The 17,733-nt window shown below is 34.8% G+C and overlaps 2 protein-coding genes across 2 annotated transcripts; both read left to right on the top strand.

Annotated features, from left to right (window-relative positions):
• Positions 1-9,016: 9,016 nt before the first annotated feature.
• On the top strand, positions 9,017-12,319 carry LOC125187830 (membrane protein of ER body-like protein). Its single transcript, XM_048084474.2, has 9 exons — positions 9,017-9,266; positions 9,711-10,058; positions 10,158-10,271; positions 10,396-10,458; positions 10,634-10,762; positions 10,857-10,925; positions 11,018-11,359; positions 11,477-11,538; positions 11,802-12,319. The coding sequence occupies exons 1-9, from the start codon at positions 9,062-9,064 to the stop codon at positions 12,222-12,224; spliced, it is 1,755 nt and encodes a 584-aa protein (XP_047940431.1). The 5' UTR covers positions 9,017-9,061; the 3' UTR covers positions 12,225-12,319.
• A 993-nt stretch (positions 12,320-13,312) lies between these two features.
• Positions 13,313-16,532, top strand: LOC125198746 (FHA domain-containing protein FHA2-like). Its single transcript, XM_089058294.1, has 3 exons — positions 13,313-13,988; positions 15,440-15,597; positions 16,069-16,532. The coding sequence occupies exons 1-3, from the start codon at positions 13,382-13,384 to the stop codon at positions 16,267-16,269; spliced, it is 966 nt and encodes a 321-aa protein (XP_088914420.1). The 5' UTR covers positions 13,313-13,381; the 3' UTR covers positions 16,270-16,532.
• Positions 16,533-17,733: the final 1,201 nt, after the last annotated feature.

The raw sequence follows: 17,733 nt of genomic DNA on the forward strand, positions 1-17,733 counted from the left end.
AACATTATCTTTTTTATTATTTGGTCCCTCACAAATAAACTCGGACCCGAATCGGTCCTCACTTAACAGAACTGTCAAAAAATAGACGATGACCGCAATTTGACTATATTAAATTACTAAGAGTAATTAATTATACCTAATTATAATTCTTAATTCCTATTAAATTACAAATTATTCATTTCATTTTGCAACTGATACTATCTTTTTTTCAATTTTGCTAATAGGAAAAGAATTATAATTAAGTATAATTAATTATTATTAGTAATTTAATATAGTCAAATTGCGGTCATCGTTTATTTTTTTACGATTCTGTTAAGTGAGGACCGATTCGGGTCCGAGTTTATTTGTGAGGGACCTAATAATAAAAAAGATAATATTAAGGACCAAATTGATAAAACGGTCATATGTTAGACACCTTATTTGACCTTTATTAAAAAAAACATGCGTTTCCAAAAATCAAAATCAAACATGTGAATCAAATAGTATGTGTTTTTTATTTGTGGAAGGTGGGATTACTAAGTTCAATCCAATCACAACACACTGTGAGCATTATAAAAGTACAAAGTTCAATCTAACTAAAAATAAATAAAAATCACTAACATAACTATATCTGAACAAGACGCGCATTCAGTAAAAAATCAAAGACACAAAAGAAGCAAATGACATAACCATGACATGATAACCACAGCCAACACACCTCCCTCCGTAAACAAATAGAGCAACAAAAAGAGGCAACCAACAGCGCAACCACAAAAGCCGAGAGCTATCCCAACCACGCACAGGAGTGCTCATAATTAATGCTGATAGCGATACGGCGGGTTTGAATTCCAATCAAACGGTACAGTTGCAGGTCGAGGTGACCGTATTACCGTTGGCTGAGGTGGCGGCGGTGTTACGGCCGTTGGCTGAGGTGGCGGCAGCGGCGGCGGCACTATCTTGTTGGAGTGGCGCTTGTTGCCGGAGAAACAATTCATTTTTAGAGTATTAAATGTCGAGTTTTTTTGAAATTTATGTTCGGGTATTAAAAGTATGGGAAATGTGTGTCTATATATTGGATGTGTAAAGGTATGCAAAATATACTATTTTAAATATTCCGCTTAATAACCATGATTGTGTATATCAATTCTCTACAAATTGTTAGTGTTATATCTATAATAATATTATCTTCATTAGCAATTTAGCATACATAATATTTTGACACTAATAATTAATTTCATATTAATATGATCTAATTACTAATTGTATACATTTATATTGTATCACTTGTAGTACTGTGATATTTTGGAATAGTATAGACAACTATATTTTCGAAACATTTTATCGATTTGTACACCTAGCGTACATTTGAACAAATTTTATTACTCTTCGCCCACCATGAATTTCAATTGGTAATTTTCGTTCATTTGTGAATAATTATCTCATTTTTTTTATTATTTTTGGGAATAAATCTCACATTCTATTAATTTGATCTCATTCATAGTTTACTATAAAACTAATACTACGTCCATCCCAATACATAGGAAACATTTGGTTTCCAACACAAGATTTTATGCAGTGTTGCTTTGTGAATTAATAAAGAGCGTAAAGTAAGAGAAAAGAAAAAAGTAGAGATAATGTTATTTCTATTTTTAAAAACGTTTCATTTTTAATGTAATAATTTTAAAAAGAAAACATTTCATATTTAATGAGACAGAGAGAGTATGTAAAAAATCCGTACTAAGACAGATTGAGACTATTATTGGCGGAAGGAGGGATTACATAATTTGTACTTAGAGCATCCGCAATGCCGCCCTTCCCGTCGGACGTCGTAGAGGCTTTAGGGGAGGGCGCGCGGGACGTTCAACATTGGGGCGGCGAGAGGCGGACGCGGACGTCCCTTGAGGACACGGGAGGGGCGCGGTCTTCGGGGGAAGGTCGTGCCGACGTCCGCTGCGAAGGGCGCCATTATGGTGAGTCGCGGACGTCCGGCGCGGACTTCCTAGTTTTTTCATTTTTTTTAAACTCTATATATACGGCTCGTTGAACTTCCCCGTATTCGTTTCGAAATTTTAATTCCGTAATTTGCATATTTGTGAATTTGTGATTTTTTATTGTGCAAGTCCGTCGGGAAGGGCGATAAGTCCGCGGCATTGCGGATGCTCTTATGCACGAGATATATATTTAGGCTGAGCAGTCTCTATAACGTTATTGTATAATTTTTTAATTACAATTATGAAATTAATTCTAGAATAGTTTCATAATATAGTATTGAATCATCTGTTTTCTAAAATCAATTTACATTTAACTTTGTTTCTTTTATTTTTTTAATCTTTTGTGTTTTGTTATTTTTCTTTCGCTTATTTATATATCTTCACTCAAATTTTGAAAAATTAATACCGACGTTTACAAATAACTAGTATTAGTGAATTATTACAATAATTTATGATACAATCCCTGATTTTTAAAATTATATAAAAAATTAAATAGCTCTATCTTTGTACGAATTATGTAAATTTATCAATATTTAAAGAATTATTCCCCAAATGAATTATAATCTCAAAATTTGAAAACCTATCAAATCTTTGCGTATAACATTATAAAAGAAACCATCACGTAATTCTAACACGACAAAAAAAGTTATTTCGCAATTCCAAAAATCAAAATTGTAAAACATGTGGATTTAGCCAATAATAAAATCAAATGTAGGAAAAAAACATACAATTCACCAAATTAAAATTGCACGAAATGAAAAAACAAAACATAATTATAATCCTACTCTCCCAAACCCTAACCACATGACAAAGCATTAATCGTTGACATCATCGTCCATGGAGTGGCCGGGTTCAGCTCGAAGCAGGTGGCTTGTAGGGGCTCGGAGCAGGCCAGGGAGATGGTTGAGGTGACGACCAGGTAGCTTGTTGAGGCAATGACCAAGTAGCTTGGGCTGGCGACTGAGACGAGGGCGGGGGAGCTTGGGCTGGTGGTTGAGACGCCGAAGCGCTGTTCTTGTTTTTTTTGCTGAAGAAACCCATTTTTGTGGCCTAGGTTTCTTTTCTCGCATGTATTTATAGGGCAAGGAATTATGTTAATACGAAAATAATGTCAATATTTTGAAGATTATGGTAAGATTTTATGTGACTTAGTTATTGATTTAGTAATGTCATTGAGAAGGTTGGTTTTTAAGATTATACTAATATTAGTGTTTTTTAAAAGTATAAAAACGATAGTATTAGTAAATGTGTATACATTTGAGGAAATGATAGAAATATCGGAAATGTGCATACATTTGAGGGGAAAAAAAGATTGTACAATTGGTTATCGGAGGTACTAAAAGTAATTTGAAAATATTCCACTTTGATGACCAAAAAGGTGGTACTAATAAACAATATTGTAATTTACATTATTTTAAACATTTTATAAATATCATAAAAATTGAATTTGGAAAAGATTTTAAAAATATCTTTTATAAAAAGAAATTTGATTTTTATAATTAAATGCTGGATATATTAACAAAATATTATATTTATTAGAGAACTAGTAAATATATTACTAATATATGATTTGACTAATAATGTAATTTTTCTATATTCTTATAAATTTATACACCAAAAATACACTTTTACTGAGGGGTGTATATTATGTTACTATATTATAGTAATAACTGGATGAATATTAAAATCATAGTAATTATAATTTGTTTTATGCAATAGTACTCATCGATTTCTCTAGACATACATTTGAACAAAGTTTATTGCATGATAAATTGACAAATTTTGAACTTACGCACTAGACATACTGACGCAGTTATAGAATATAAGACTTGGAGACTAAGTAAATTATATTTTAGGTTTTATTTATTTCTCAATTAATAGATTTAGTAGAAGGAAAAATATTAGGAGTAATTGTTTAATTAGGATTTTCCTTTGTCTATATAAAGGCATTGTTGAACATAAATGACAGACTTTGAATATTATTTTTACATTGAGTTTTTATACTCCGAAATTCTCAATAATTTTAAGTTCTTTATTTACCAGTTCAGTCATTAATTCTCGTACGTTTCTGCATATGCTGAGATGTATTAAATTGCCCAATTACGAGTATAATGCAAATAATGATTCACAATTTGAAACAATTACCTCAAAATCGTAATAAAATAAACAACAATAAATATCTCATAAATTAAAAAACCACAATATAGCAATCACAAAAACAAAAAGAAATACAGGAAATTAAGAAAAAACCATATAGATGTGTCCTCTCCTCTCCCAAAGGCCAAAGCCTAAGTGCATTCACGGTTGGTTGGGTGGGTAGGGGTAGCCGTAGCCATAAACCGACGGCGGCGGATTGTTGGTATGATCATAGTTGGGGTCGCCCGGTACTCCTCTTCCTCCGTTGTGCGGTTCCCATCCGAAAGGGTAGCTGTAATTCGGGGGCGGATTGACGGTAGTTGTTAGTCTGCGGTAGTCTTCTAAGTTATGGAGGGGATTGCTCGGGTGGTATCCTTCCCCTCCGTTGTACGAAGGGGGAAATTGCTCTCCCGACGGCTGATACTGGTAGTACGGATCCTCCAGCTCCCGTGCAATGGGCGGCGTTGGCTTTGGCTCTGGCTCTGGCTCCGGCTCCAGGGGTGGTGGTCGAGACGTCGAAGCTTCGGCCTTGCGGGCTTCGCGGCGTTGCTTTCTTCTTGCCTTTTCGAAGAGGCTCATTTTAGTTGTTTTTTTTTTTGGCTTGAGTTTTTGTTGTGAGTTTTGGTTGCATGTGATTGTACTATTTATAGATGTGTAGGGTTTGTGTGTTAATATGTACTAAATGACATGATTTTGTTGTATTTTTAGTATATGAGGATGATCAAATGTCACGATTTTGGTGATAATAATAAGAGATATTCACAATTTAATGTAAGATGATATCGTAATGATATTGTTGATTTGATGAATTGTACTCTATCAATTTTCGTTTTGGTTATATAAGGGTCTTGTATGTTAAGAATGAATGATCAAATGTCATGATTTTGGTGATAATAATAATAATAATAATTAATAAGATATTCATAATTTAATACTATATGATAAGAAGATTTTCATAATGATATATTGTTGATTTGATGAATTGTACTCTATTGTACTCTACCCATTTTCGTTTTAAATTTTGTAATATGGATAAAGAAGATATTCACAATTTATTGGTATAATAATTTATTGTCGACGCCCAAAGGTCGTAGCCTCAACACGACTCGTGGGGGAGTCCGGCCTAGCGCGCGCCCTAAGGGAATTTAGCATTAATGCTCTACATCGAGAATATAGAAATTAAAAAAAAAATCAAAGAGAAAATGGATTCCAATTTCCAACATTTCGGAGACTAGCCAACGCCCCATTCACGAGTGCATGAACATTTTGGTTTTCTTTGTGCTTTCAATAATGTTGCCAGGCTAAATCTCATTTGTTGTTGTTCACATATAGAGTTAGACATGTTAATTTTCCTTCGTTTGTTTTGAAAAATAAATTATGAGAGGTTTCAGAACAAAAAGGAACTCATTTCGCAGGCCTTTCGGAATTTGTGATTAAATTCGACGACTTTTCGGAATATGAAATCGTGGCATGTGAATTTTTAGAATAAGGTATTTTTGAATTTTTATCTCTTCTTTTTTCTTACTATTATTTTTCTCACAATGCTCATGAATTGACTAAATTACCTCCTAACATTTTCACCACAATTTTAATACAGCAATTACTAAAATAAATAATACTCCCTCTGTCCCGCTTTAGCAGTCCCATTGATTTTTCTGCCTTCTTTTTGTAAAAATGATAAAAAAAAATAGTTAAAGAGGAGAAATGGTAAATTAAGAGAGAGAATAATATAGAGAAGAGTCTTATCTACAATATTGTTTCTCTTACTTTACCATTTCTCCATTTTAACTATTTTTTTTATCATTTTTACAAAAAGGGGCAGAAAATTCAATGGGACTGCTAAAGCGGGACAGACAGATGGAGTACTATAAACAACAATAAATATCTCATAAATTGAAAAACCACAATACCTAAAATAAAATCCTTCAATAATCTTGCAAATCAAAAACAAATTGAAATACAGGAAATTAAGAAAAAACCATAATACCATATATTAATATATGATAGGTTTATACATTTGAATATGAAAAGCCTTAACTACATGATAAAGCATTCACCGTTGGGATCTTCAGCCGTGGATGATCGGCTATAATCCGGCGGCGGATTGTTGGTAAGGTCATAGTTGGGGTCCCCCGGTATTCCTCTTCCTCCGTTGTGCGGTTCCCATCCGTAAGGGTAGCTGTAATTCGGGGGCGGATTGACAGTAGTTGTTTGTCTACGGTAGTCGTCTATGTTATGGTAGGGATTGTTCGGGTGGTATCCTCCCGCGCCATCGTACGAAGGAGGGTATTGCTCTCCTGACGGCTGATACCGGTAGTACGGATCCTCCAGCTCCCGTGCAGGGGGGCGCGTGGGCTCCGGCTCTAGGGGTGGTGGTGGTGGTGGTGGTCGAGACGTCGAAGCTTCGGCCTTGCGGGCTTCGCGGCGTTGCTTACTTCTTGCCTTGTCGAAGAGACTCATTTTAATTGGTTTAGAGTTTTGGTTGCATGTAGTACTATTTATATGTGTGTAGGGTTTTGTGTGTTAATATGGAAATGGCATGATTTTGTTGTATTATGGATTCACAATTTAATGATAAGAAGATCATATTCATAATGATTTTGTTGATTCTATCAATTTTCGTTTAAATTTTTTAATAATGATAAGAAGATATTCACAATGTATTGGTATGATTAATAATTTATTGCCGACGCCCAAGGGTCGTAGCCTCAACATGACTCGTGGGGGATTCCGGCCCCCGTTGCGAGAGCATGAACATTTCGGTTTTCTTTGGGCTTTCAATCATGTTGCTATGCTAAATCTCTTTTGTTGTTGTGTTATTTTTCTTTCACTTGTTTTGAAAAATAAATTATGATGTAGTAGTATATAAAAAACTGAGAAGTTTCAGAAAAAAAAAGTATGGCATGCAAATTTTTGGAATAAGATAGTTTTGAATTTTTATCTTCTCTTCTTTTTTCTTATTATTTCTCTCACAATATTTACAAATTAACTAAATTATCCCTTAATATTTTCACCACAATTTTGATATTTTTACTCCAATTCTGTATCACACATAAAATATATTATAGATATAATATACTCGTATTAATAAAAATCCCAAATTTGGGTCTCACAATCACGTTGGGCCATCTATATATTATAAAAATTTCCATTTTTCATATCTATAATATTTCTTATCTTTTGAATGTGATGAGCCCAACCAATTTGGATTCAAACTATATTTATTTGAAGCAATATTTAATCTAATATTTCTACAATACAAAATATGATGGAACAATATTTACTTCAATATTTCCACAAAAATATTTTTTCCTTTATTAGTAAAATTTATGATACAATCCCTGAGTTTTAAAAATTATGAAAACTATTACATTGCCCAGTTATGTATATAAGAATTACTTACAATTTGAAATAATAAACACAAATTGTAATAATTTACAAAAAAATTAAATATCTCTGCTGAATAAAGAATTGAGAGGAGGAATATGATATCCATCAACGATGCGGCCGAGGGCTCGGCGTCGCCATCGCAGAGGGGGCGGGGATCTTGGGGTGGTTAACTGGTTAAGGTTGAGACGTCGAAGCCTTGGAGTTTGAACGACGCTTTCTTTAATTATATGCCCAAGATAGTCAAGAGACTCAAAACCCATTTTTTTTGCATGGCTTAAATTTTTTGAGATTTAATTTGGTTGCATTTATCATTTATGTATAATCTTACATAGTTTTTACGTTGGTATGTGAATCTTGGGTATTTTTAATCGAATTTTGGGTGTGATTTTGTTGTATAAGTTTAGTTATATATGAGGATATAATGTCACGTTTTTGGTGATTATAGTAAGAAAATTGGTTCTTGATTTAGAGGTAATATAAAATTGGTTTTTGAGATGATGCATATATAGTGTTAATTTGTTGAAAAAGTATAGCAAACGATATAATGGTAAATTCTTAAGTAGCTTAATAAGTCTTGATTTAAAAGAAAAAAAATACTACTATGTAAATGCATATTGAGAATATAAGTTCAAAAAAGTTATATGTAAAAAAAGGAAAGCTTATGAATTAATGAAGTAATACTATGCAAAAGTAGTTAACCAACGTTCTTAATGTAATTGTAATATTGAACAGTTGTGTAATTAATTGGTTGATTTATTGATTTCTACTCTATCTCTCTAGTATGATCATTGGAAGACATAGAAATTATAAACACACACTAGAAGATTACTATGATCGATCATTATTATTTCGTAGGTTAATTCCACCAAAAGCACAACCTTCAAATCGAATTGCAAATTCGATTTTCCAACTTTATAAAATTGAAAGTCTGTTTTTAAAATTCAATTGGAATGGAAGAAGAAAATTTTGAAATTTCAATTCCATATCGAATTTTGGTGCAAAAAGGCAAAATACATGCTTATAAGAGAGTCAAACTTCATTTATTACACACATAATTAGCTAAATATATATGTGGGAACATAATGTTACTTCTTTATTAAATATTATTGGTAGGTAGAACAGCCTTGAAATTCGTCATGATATATTATCTACTACCTAGCTACAACTCTTATAATTAATCTAGTTTATTTAATAGTAATAAATATACGAAGAATCAACGTAGTACATATGAACAAAATCTTGTTTATCATTAGATATAATTTTACAGGTAGAAACAGCCCTAGTATTAATTGTATTCGTTAATTGAATATATTATCTCTAACCTAAAATTTTTAGTCAAAGTAAACAATTACAAAATAATCATTCACGTATCCATCACTACATAATGTCAGCTATGTATTTTACCAATTAATTAATTACAGTGATTACCGCACGTTAAATCATGTTCATATTCAACATATTATTTCTAATCGTTTAGTGATTATTTATAAATAGGAGAAGACTTTCTTAGCATTTTGCAAAGAACAAATAGTTTTGTTTATCATAACTTTTTTTTGTAAGGCATAATGGAAGTGGTGCACGACCATGTTGAGGAGGAGGAGGTGGTGACTGTGGAGGAGAAGCTGTTGCCGCGGCGACGAGGGCCGGACTTTGCTGATCCCATAGATGATGGTTATGACGAGAGCAGTGATGACACAGTGAACAGTGGATCCGAGGTGCTTCAAAATGTCGTATCAGATGAGAATAGTGTCTATTTTGACGACAAAAAAGGTAACAACAATTAATATGGTACTATTTCGCATCATTTGTGTGTTTTTAAAAGTAATGATTAGAAAATAGATTTTCGTTCATGTATTATGAAATTGAAAAATATATCGTTGTTTGTAATAATAAAAAAAAGTTTAAAGAAAATAAGTCTAAATGTATTTTTATTATTAATGAAGGAATATGGAAATGTCACGATTGCATTTGGACATACAAAATTGGACAATCTTGGGTTTATCATTTGCATCAGAAACCATTCAATCAGGGAGGTCAGTAGATTAATTAATTAATTAATTAGTAGATTAATTTTATGTTAACTCTAAAATCATGTAAAGTAAATAAGTTAATATGCATTTCTTCTTGCTCTAGGACTAATAGATTTCTTGGTATGTCAATTTGAGCTTGCTCGATCTGTTGAATTGCGACCTTAATTATATCATTTACCCGCAGATCATACCGAACTCCAACATTCGGAAATCGACAGCCACCATGAGGAGATCTCGAAAATCGTGCACGACGTCATCAACCGCCAACACATAGTGAATTTCAACGCCGAAATCGTAACCGTTCCGGCCAGAGAGAGCGTGATAGTCGAAGAAAGCGACGACGAAGAAGTGATCGAATTGGAATTCGAAAGGGCAGTGGACAAAGTCCACACACACACTCCATATTGTCCTAATTGTAGTAACCAAATTACTAAAGTAATTCTACGAAGAAAGAAAAAGGCAAGCCCTCGTCCAGACAAGCCACTTGACCTATTGGGATGCTTGAGTTGCTTCAGCATTTTCATACCTTCAGGTAATTAATAATATAGTCTTCATAATTTTTATTTAATTTATAGCATATGATTTAGGGTTTTAAAAAAATAATTTGGGGTTTTGTGTTTATTTGGAGCAGGGGATTGTTTGAATCCTTTTAGGTTGTTTAAATCCAAACCAAAATTGGAGAGTCACAATATAGAAGAAGGGCAACCACCAATTTCTGTAGGGGGTACAACTGCTGATGCGGGAGGTACTTTTCTTTATATACATTAGCATATGATCTTTATATTTATTATTAATCGATTACACATATAAGAACCATTTTCAAAGTGTATATACAAATTTTAGAGAAATCCGTTTAATTGGTTTCTCAGAGTCCAAACAAAGCCTAAAAAGCCCATCAATTGCCGTTGGGAGTACACCTACTAATGCAGCAGGTACATTTGGCTGATATATATTTTACGCAATCGATATTTTATTCACAACTTCTTAGTAAATTTTCTTCTTTCATTTTTCTATTATTCATCTTATACATACGTAGCATTAATTTTAAAAGGCCAAAAAATGAAAAGTTTTTGGTTCAAAGAATTGAAATGGTTATTTAATCTATAGGAACAGGGTATCGTTTGAATCCATTTTATTACTTTGGATACAATTCCAAACCAAAATTACAAAGCCCCAAAATTGAATTTGAGCAGCCATCAAATGATATCGATGGTAGTACAACTACTAATGCACCAGGTACCTATCTTGGCGTGACGGATTATATTCAAATCCATACACATGTACTTTAAGAAATATAATCATAATTATTGTATTTGCTTTTATTTACCAGGGATTTTAGGAGAAGCAAAACCAGAGCATAATCCACGTGATGTGTCGATTGATATTAAAGATGGACCAGGTGAAAATTTCATTCACAATATACTTGTTAGTTGAAAGGTTTGTAACCATGGTAGAAAAATAGCAAAATAACATAATAAATTTTTTAAATAGAACTGGTAGGAGGAAGACCTGCTCTACAACAACCATTAATTTTTGAAGCGGTTGGAGGTCCGCCTCCTTTACAAAAACCATTAATTTTTGAAGCAGTTGGAGGTCGGCCTCCTTTACAACAACCATTAATTTCAGAAGCGGTTGGAGGTCGGCCTCCTTTACAACAGCCACTAATTCCAGAAATGGTTGGAGGACGGCCTGCTTTACAACAACCATTAATTTATGGCGATCGGCGCTCTAGATCGCTTGAGTTTTGGAAATGCATCGTGTATGGAGGCCTACTCGAGTCAATCGCAAGTCTAAGCATAGTCTCTTCTACAGCTGCTTCAGACGCCACTACACGTACGTATTTCCATCAGTTTTTGCTTCTCAATTTTGCATAGAAAATCATTATGAAGTAATATCGAAATGTAGCATAGAAATATTATTCAACTCTAATGGATTATGTCTCTATGCTAGTGAACGTCGTGGTCATTGGATTGGCAACCCTACTTAGCGGCCTCATGGCATTTGGTTGCAACGTAAGTAAACTTATATACTCCACTCGAAATATTTATGACATGTTTGGTTTGAATTATAAGATATGATTAATACAATAAAATTAAAAAACCAAATAAAATAAAATAAAAATTTAATCATGCTAATCACAATTACACATCCATCAAACCAAAACAACCCATAAATCTTTATAAAATAAACCAAACATGAGTCAAATTATTTTCCTACTAAAGATCGTATTATAGTTACATTTCATGAATATTTATGCGTCTGCCCCTGCCTGCAGCTTGTGGAGTTACGAAATGATAACTCGAACGAGAAGTACCACGAACTACTTGGTCAGAGAGGGCACTTTCTTTTTCACTCGACGTTTGCCATTCTTTCCTACATCATTTTTGGGCTCGTGGCCCCCGTTACCTACGGGTTCGCCTTCCATGATAGCGACGACAAGGACTACAAGATGCTCGCAGTAGCTGCTGCTGGTTTTGGTTGCATCTTCGTCCTCGCAATTGCCAAAGCTTATGTGAAAGGGGTAGACAGATTTGGAGGCTATGTTAAGACAATAATGTACTACGTTACTATGGCAGTTAGTGCATCTGGTGTCGCATATGCTGCAGGAGATTTGATTGGAAAGCTTTTGGATGATCTTGGTTGGTTTCAACCGGCTCAAGTTGTTGCTTCTCAAGTTTCTTCTTTGGCCGCGTACTGATCAACAGGGTCGGACGCAGAAAAAATTTAAGTGGGGCTTATGTTTTTAATTTTTTGAGTTTGAGATTTCAAGAAGAGAATTTGCTTACTTTTTCTTGTGATGATTGTCGATTGAATTTTCCTTGCTAAATCTAAATCATAAATTTTTTGTTAAAACTTTTGACCATTCTCATGACTTTCACTCTATGTGAATCAAATTTAATCATAATTTTACCATTTCTAAATAAGTTGTATCACTCCACATAAGGTGAACCCCAACGATACCGAAATTGTGATCCCAAGAGAAAGTTCACATCATGAATGTAAATGCTAGAATTGCGATGATGAGTTGGGAACCCCTAAAATTGTTTAAAACACCGAAAACGCTTATCATTTCAAGTCTAGCTAAATTATAATGTTCGAGGAATCGACAATGTGTTCACTTCAGAAAATCAAGCTTCCATACCACTACGGCACTACCTATTTCATGAAAAAAATACTCCCTCCGTCCCAGATAATTTGGGACACTTTGACCTGACACGAGTTTTAAGAAATCTAATGGAAAGTGAGTTGAAAAAGTTGGTGGAATGTGGGTCCTATTTTTAAAGTATTAGTTTTATAATAAAATGTGAATATGAATGAGTCCAAAAATGGCAAAAGTGAGATGGGACAAATTATGTGGGACGACCCGAAATGGAATATTGGGTCGAATTATCTGGGACGGAGGGAGTACTAGTTTCATGAACAATTATGAATTACTCCATCCGTCCCCGATTAGGAGTCACATTTTGACTGGGCACGGGTTTTAAGAAATGTAAAGAAAAGTTAGTTGAGAAAGTTAGTGGAATGTGTGACCCATTTTTTTATATTGGTTTTATAATAAAATGTGAGTGAATTGAGTTGGTGGAACGTGGGACCTACTTACCATTTACGGTAAGAAAAATGAAGTGTGACTCTTAATTGGAGACGGACCGAAATGGAAAAGTGTGACTCTTAATCGGGACGGCGGGAGTATAATAAAGTAGTAATTATTTAATTGGATGATTGGAAAATTCACATATACAAGAAATCAAGTTATTCTATAAATGCAAATTTTAGCAAAATATAAAATCGTTTATACAAAAAAACAGAGTTTTTCCAATCAAAATTCCAAAAACGAAATCCCAATCTAGTCCGGCGATGGAGAGCGGCGGCGATGTAGAAGCCGGCTTCGCCAAGCTTCAGGGCGAAGATTTCGAATACTTCATGCAAACCTACTCCATCATCCTCGGCCGCAATTCGAAGAATTCCGCCGTCGACGTCGACCTCTCCTCCCTCGGCGGCGGGATGAACATCAGTCGCCGCCACGCCCGCATCTTCTACGACTTCCACCGCCGTCGTTTCGCGCTCGAGGTCCTCGGCCGGAACGGCTGCTACGTCGAGGGCGTCCTCCACGTCCCCGGCCACCCTCCGATCAAGCTCGATTCGCAGGATCGTCTCGAGATCGGCGACAAGGAATTCTACTTTTTGCTGCCCGTCAGGAGCATATTGGGCGGGCCAATTGGCCCGAGAAGCCACGGGAACATTTATCAAACAGGTTATGTGCAGCAGCAGAATTTGGGGAATCCGCCGCCGCCGACGCTGCCTAGCGGCGGGGGAGGGTGGGGTGAGTATGATGGGGAAGGTAGCGAGGGGGAGGAGGAGGAGGAAGAAGAAGAGGAGGATGAGGAGGATTGTGGGGAGGATGCTTCGTCGAGTGGGAAGAGAATGAGAGCTGATGGAGGCGGAGGTTATAGGTATGGTTCAGGTGAGCTAATTTTAGGGTTTGATTTGATTGAATTGGAGTTGTGTTTGTTGATGATTGTTGTTGAGGGCTTTTTGTTGATGTTTGTTTCTTTCAATTTTATTAATTTGGTGACTGTTGCTTCTGCTTACTGAGGTAGTAATGTTTTGATTTTGTTATGAACTGTTGCTGGTGATTTGAAGCCCAGTTTGCTATACATTCATCTGTAGACATTGGTGAAAGTAGGATTTGATTTTGACAGTTAAAAAGATGTTGATTGAAAAAATTGACAGCTGTTTTGTTTGGGGGTCGATTCTATCGGCTTCGTTTAGTGAATTTTCTGAATAGTATGGCATTTGTTGGTGATTTGAAGCCCAGTTTGCTATACATTCACAGGACGAATTTTCAGCGGTACCTTGTCCAGTATTGCCCAATTTAGCTGCGTTTTCGTGAAGTATGATGACCTTTGCTCGTCTCCATTATTTTTATATGTTTAGGATGGCATCGATAGTTGTTTGAATCGGAGTTGTGTTTGTTTAGGGCTTTTTGTTGACGTCTGTTTCTTTGAATGTTGGTGTATTTTATTTTGTTAATTGGGCTCCTAATCGTAAATATGTGAGTGTAGTTTTGCCTGCCGAGATAGAAATGCTTTTGATTTGTTATATCTTCTTGCTAATAGTTTGAAGATTTGTTTGCAACACATTCATCATCTTGAGTACAGGTAGACACTGGTAAAATAAGCTTTGATTTTGGCAGTTAAACCCATTTTAATTGAAAAACTGACAGCAGTTTGGTTTGAGGGGCAAATCTATCAGCTCCTTTAGCGAATTTACTGAATAGTAAGGCATTCTGATATAATTTTTATGTAGTGTTCCGTTGGCTGTTCGGTACTTGAACTGACTAGATTACAGTGCATAGGAAGAATTTTCAGTTATATCTTTATTGAGGTAGTAAAGTTTTGATTTTGCTATATGTTCTTGCTAATAATTTGAATCTCAGTTTGCAAAACATTCATCTTCTTGATCAGATGTGGACACTGGTGAACTCTATAATTGAAAAAACTGAGAGCAGTTTGGTTTGAGGGTTGATTCTATCCGTTTCCTTTTGTGACTTCGCAGTATGGCCTTCTGATATTGTTTTCGGTGTAGTGGTTCGTTGTTGAGGCTGTTTGGTACTTGGACTGACTCGTTTAGTTGTAGAGGATGAATTTTCAGTAATATCCTTGTCCTGTATTGCCCAATTTAGCTAGCATGATGACCTTTGCTCGTCTCTGCAATTTTTGCATGTTTAGGATGGCATCTATAGGTGTTTGTGATATCAGAATTAGGCTAGTCGTGGAACTGCGTTTATGATGAGTGAACATTGCTTACACGGAACGTCCTATATGAAAACCTTCCTACAATATGATTTTATAGCTCTGTTAATTTATTTGCACCATAGGTAATACTTAATATGGAATATGGATGATCTTGCAGATAAGCAGGCTGATGTGAGAACACGAGTTGATAGAGAAGCTGATAACCAACAGCTTCTTCAGTTAGAAGAAAACGACGTCGTGTCTTCAGTAGCCTCATTGCTGTCTGATTTATGTGGTCCTGGCGACTGGATGCCGATGGAGAAACTACATTCCGAGGTGAATTGTTTTTCTTACATAGCTGTTTGTTTTATGCAAGCCGGCTATTGTTCTAATATTTCGCTATCAGCTGTCATGATTTCATGCTAGGATTCCTAGTGTATTACAATCTTGTGTATATTGGAGATTTTAGCATGTGCCGTTTTTCCATTTGTTAAGACGAACTTATATTAAGGCACTCCCGACCCTTGAGATGGCATTGTCTGAATTGTAGATTCCAACTGCTAGGGTGATCAAGATTTCGTGCGAACGGGATCAAGGGTAGTCGATGAATAAGTTAATTCTATTCGAGGGCATCTTGGTGCAAGTTTAATGATGGATTTGGATTGATTAGGATTAGTCATATACAGTTCTTTTTTCTACATTTGGTCCTTTCACATTATGCATTATCCATGTTTTGTTCCAAAACTTGACATTGTTCTTAATCACGGGGTGGGTCATCACCAACCTTCGCCGTGACTCTGTATGCAGCTCGTGGAGCAATTCAGCGACGTCTGGCATCACAGCCGTGTAAGGAAGTATCTCACGCCCGAGGATCATTCTGGTCAAGAATCCCAAGGAAAGCCGTGGGTTGGATTGCTGGCCCTGCTGAAGAAATATCCCGAACACTTTGTCATCAACACGAGATCCAAGGGGCGAGTTGTGCTGGAATTCGTCTCGCTAATCTCTTGAGTAGCTGAGAAGCGACAGTGTCCTACGCATGAAACACCAGAAGATTATATACACACACAAGCATCGTCTAAACTCCTATTATTTGGTTCAGGTTCAACACAAAATAATAATAATGGATTTTAGTTTTTTGATATGGAAATCCCATATAGAAAGAGTGGATCTTTTCTTATATTTTGGTCAATTGATTGCATTGAACGATGCCAAAGATTTACTGTAAATAAGTGACTTGGATCTTGATGAAATAAACCTTTACTTGTGCAGAATTGTTCAGCTTATTTTCTTGTATTAGTATTAACTGTAATTAATGTGTGTATAAATAGTTGGGCTGCAATTTTATTTTAACACCATACTCAACTTTTCTCTCTCTCAAAAATTTTCGGAAGGGATCACCTCATACATTGCATACTACATTTTCTAATACACTACTAAAAAATTGACAAATGGCTCTTATTTTATAGAAATTAAAATTGAAATAATTATGTTAACTTTGTTAACAAAAAATATACTTCCTCCGTTCCATAGTAATGGAGGCGTTTCTTTTCGGCATGGAGATTAAGAAAAATTGTGTTAGGTGAATTATGTAAGGGAGAATAAAGTGGAAAATAAAAAAGGTAGATAGATGAAGAGAGAATAAAGTAAGAGAAAGTAAAATAGGTGTGCAAAAAATATGTTAACTTTAAATTACCAAAATGGTAAATGACTCTATTAGTATGGAACGTACCAAAATGGCAAAATGGCTCTATTATGGAACGGAGGGAGTAATAAATTAAATTTTACTTATTTCACAAGATATTTACTCCGTATAAGAAGGTCAAATTTTACATATTCTAGAAAATATAAAAAGTCAAAAGAATTTTATTTTATTAAAATAATTTGGTTTCTAAATTTGGAGACATTTAATCTAAAAATATTAATATTTATCTAAATTAATGCAGAATAACAGTGATAGGTAGTTAGGGGTGGGAATACGGATATCGGGTCTTGGATTTACCCGTACCCGATCCGATATCCGCCGGATTTGGATACCCAATATCCAATTTTATGGGATTGGGTGTGGGATTGGATATTGAAATATAAGATAAATCGGGTATTGGATAACCCGAATGGGTATCGGGTATTACCCGAATATCCAATTTATTATTTAAAGCATGTTTTAGATTAGGTTTAGCCATTTTGCATTAAATATAATCTTATACTTTAAAATAAAAGTGATCCATTTTTTTTAGTTTTATACTACAAAATAAATGAAACATTAAAGATATTAGTCAATTTAGATATTTCTATATTTCTATTAATATATAAAATTTAATTTTTTTATTAATTATTAACACATGTAAAGAGTCGGGTATTTGGATACCCGATACATCGGATATGGATACCCGGGGCGGGTATTGGAGTACCTAAAAATATATCGGGGCGGGTTTTGGATAGACATTTTGATGATTTTCGGATTTGGATACCCGG

This window comes from Salvia hispanica, chromosome 5 (assembly GCF_029641045.1).
Source record: "Salvia hispanica isolate PSC_SH4W2 chromosome 5, Shi_PSC_v1, whole genome shotgun sequence".
NCBI classification, from domain to species: Eukaryota; Viridiplantae; Streptophyta; class Magnoliopsida; order Lamiales; family Lamiaceae; genus Salvia; species Salvia hispanica.

Coding starts and splice junctions, on each gene's coding strand:
- LOC125187830 (XM_048084474.2), top strand. CDS start 9,062: ATGGAAGTGGTGCACGACCATGTTGAGGAGGAGGAGGTGGTGACTGTG. Junction 10,763..10,856: donor TACAACTACTAATGCACCAG/GTACCTATCTTG, acceptor TTTATTTACCAG/GGATTTTAGGAGAAGCAAAA. Junction 11,539..11,801: donor TCATGGCATTTGGTTGCAAC/GTAAGTAAACTT, acceptor CCCTGCCTGCAG/CTTGTGGAGTTACGAAATGA.
- LOC125198746 (XM_089058294.1), top strand. CDS start 13,382: ATGGAGAGCGGCGGCGATGTAGAAGCCGGCTTCGCCAAGCTTCAGGGC. Junction 13,989..15,439: donor AGGTTATAGGTATGGTTCAG/GTGAGCTAATTT, acceptor ATGATCTTGCAG/ATAAGCAGGCTGATGTGAGA. Junction 15,598..16,068: donor TGGAGAAACTACATTCCGAG/GTGAATTGTTTT, acceptor CTCTGTATGCAG/CTCGTGGAGCAATTCAGCGA.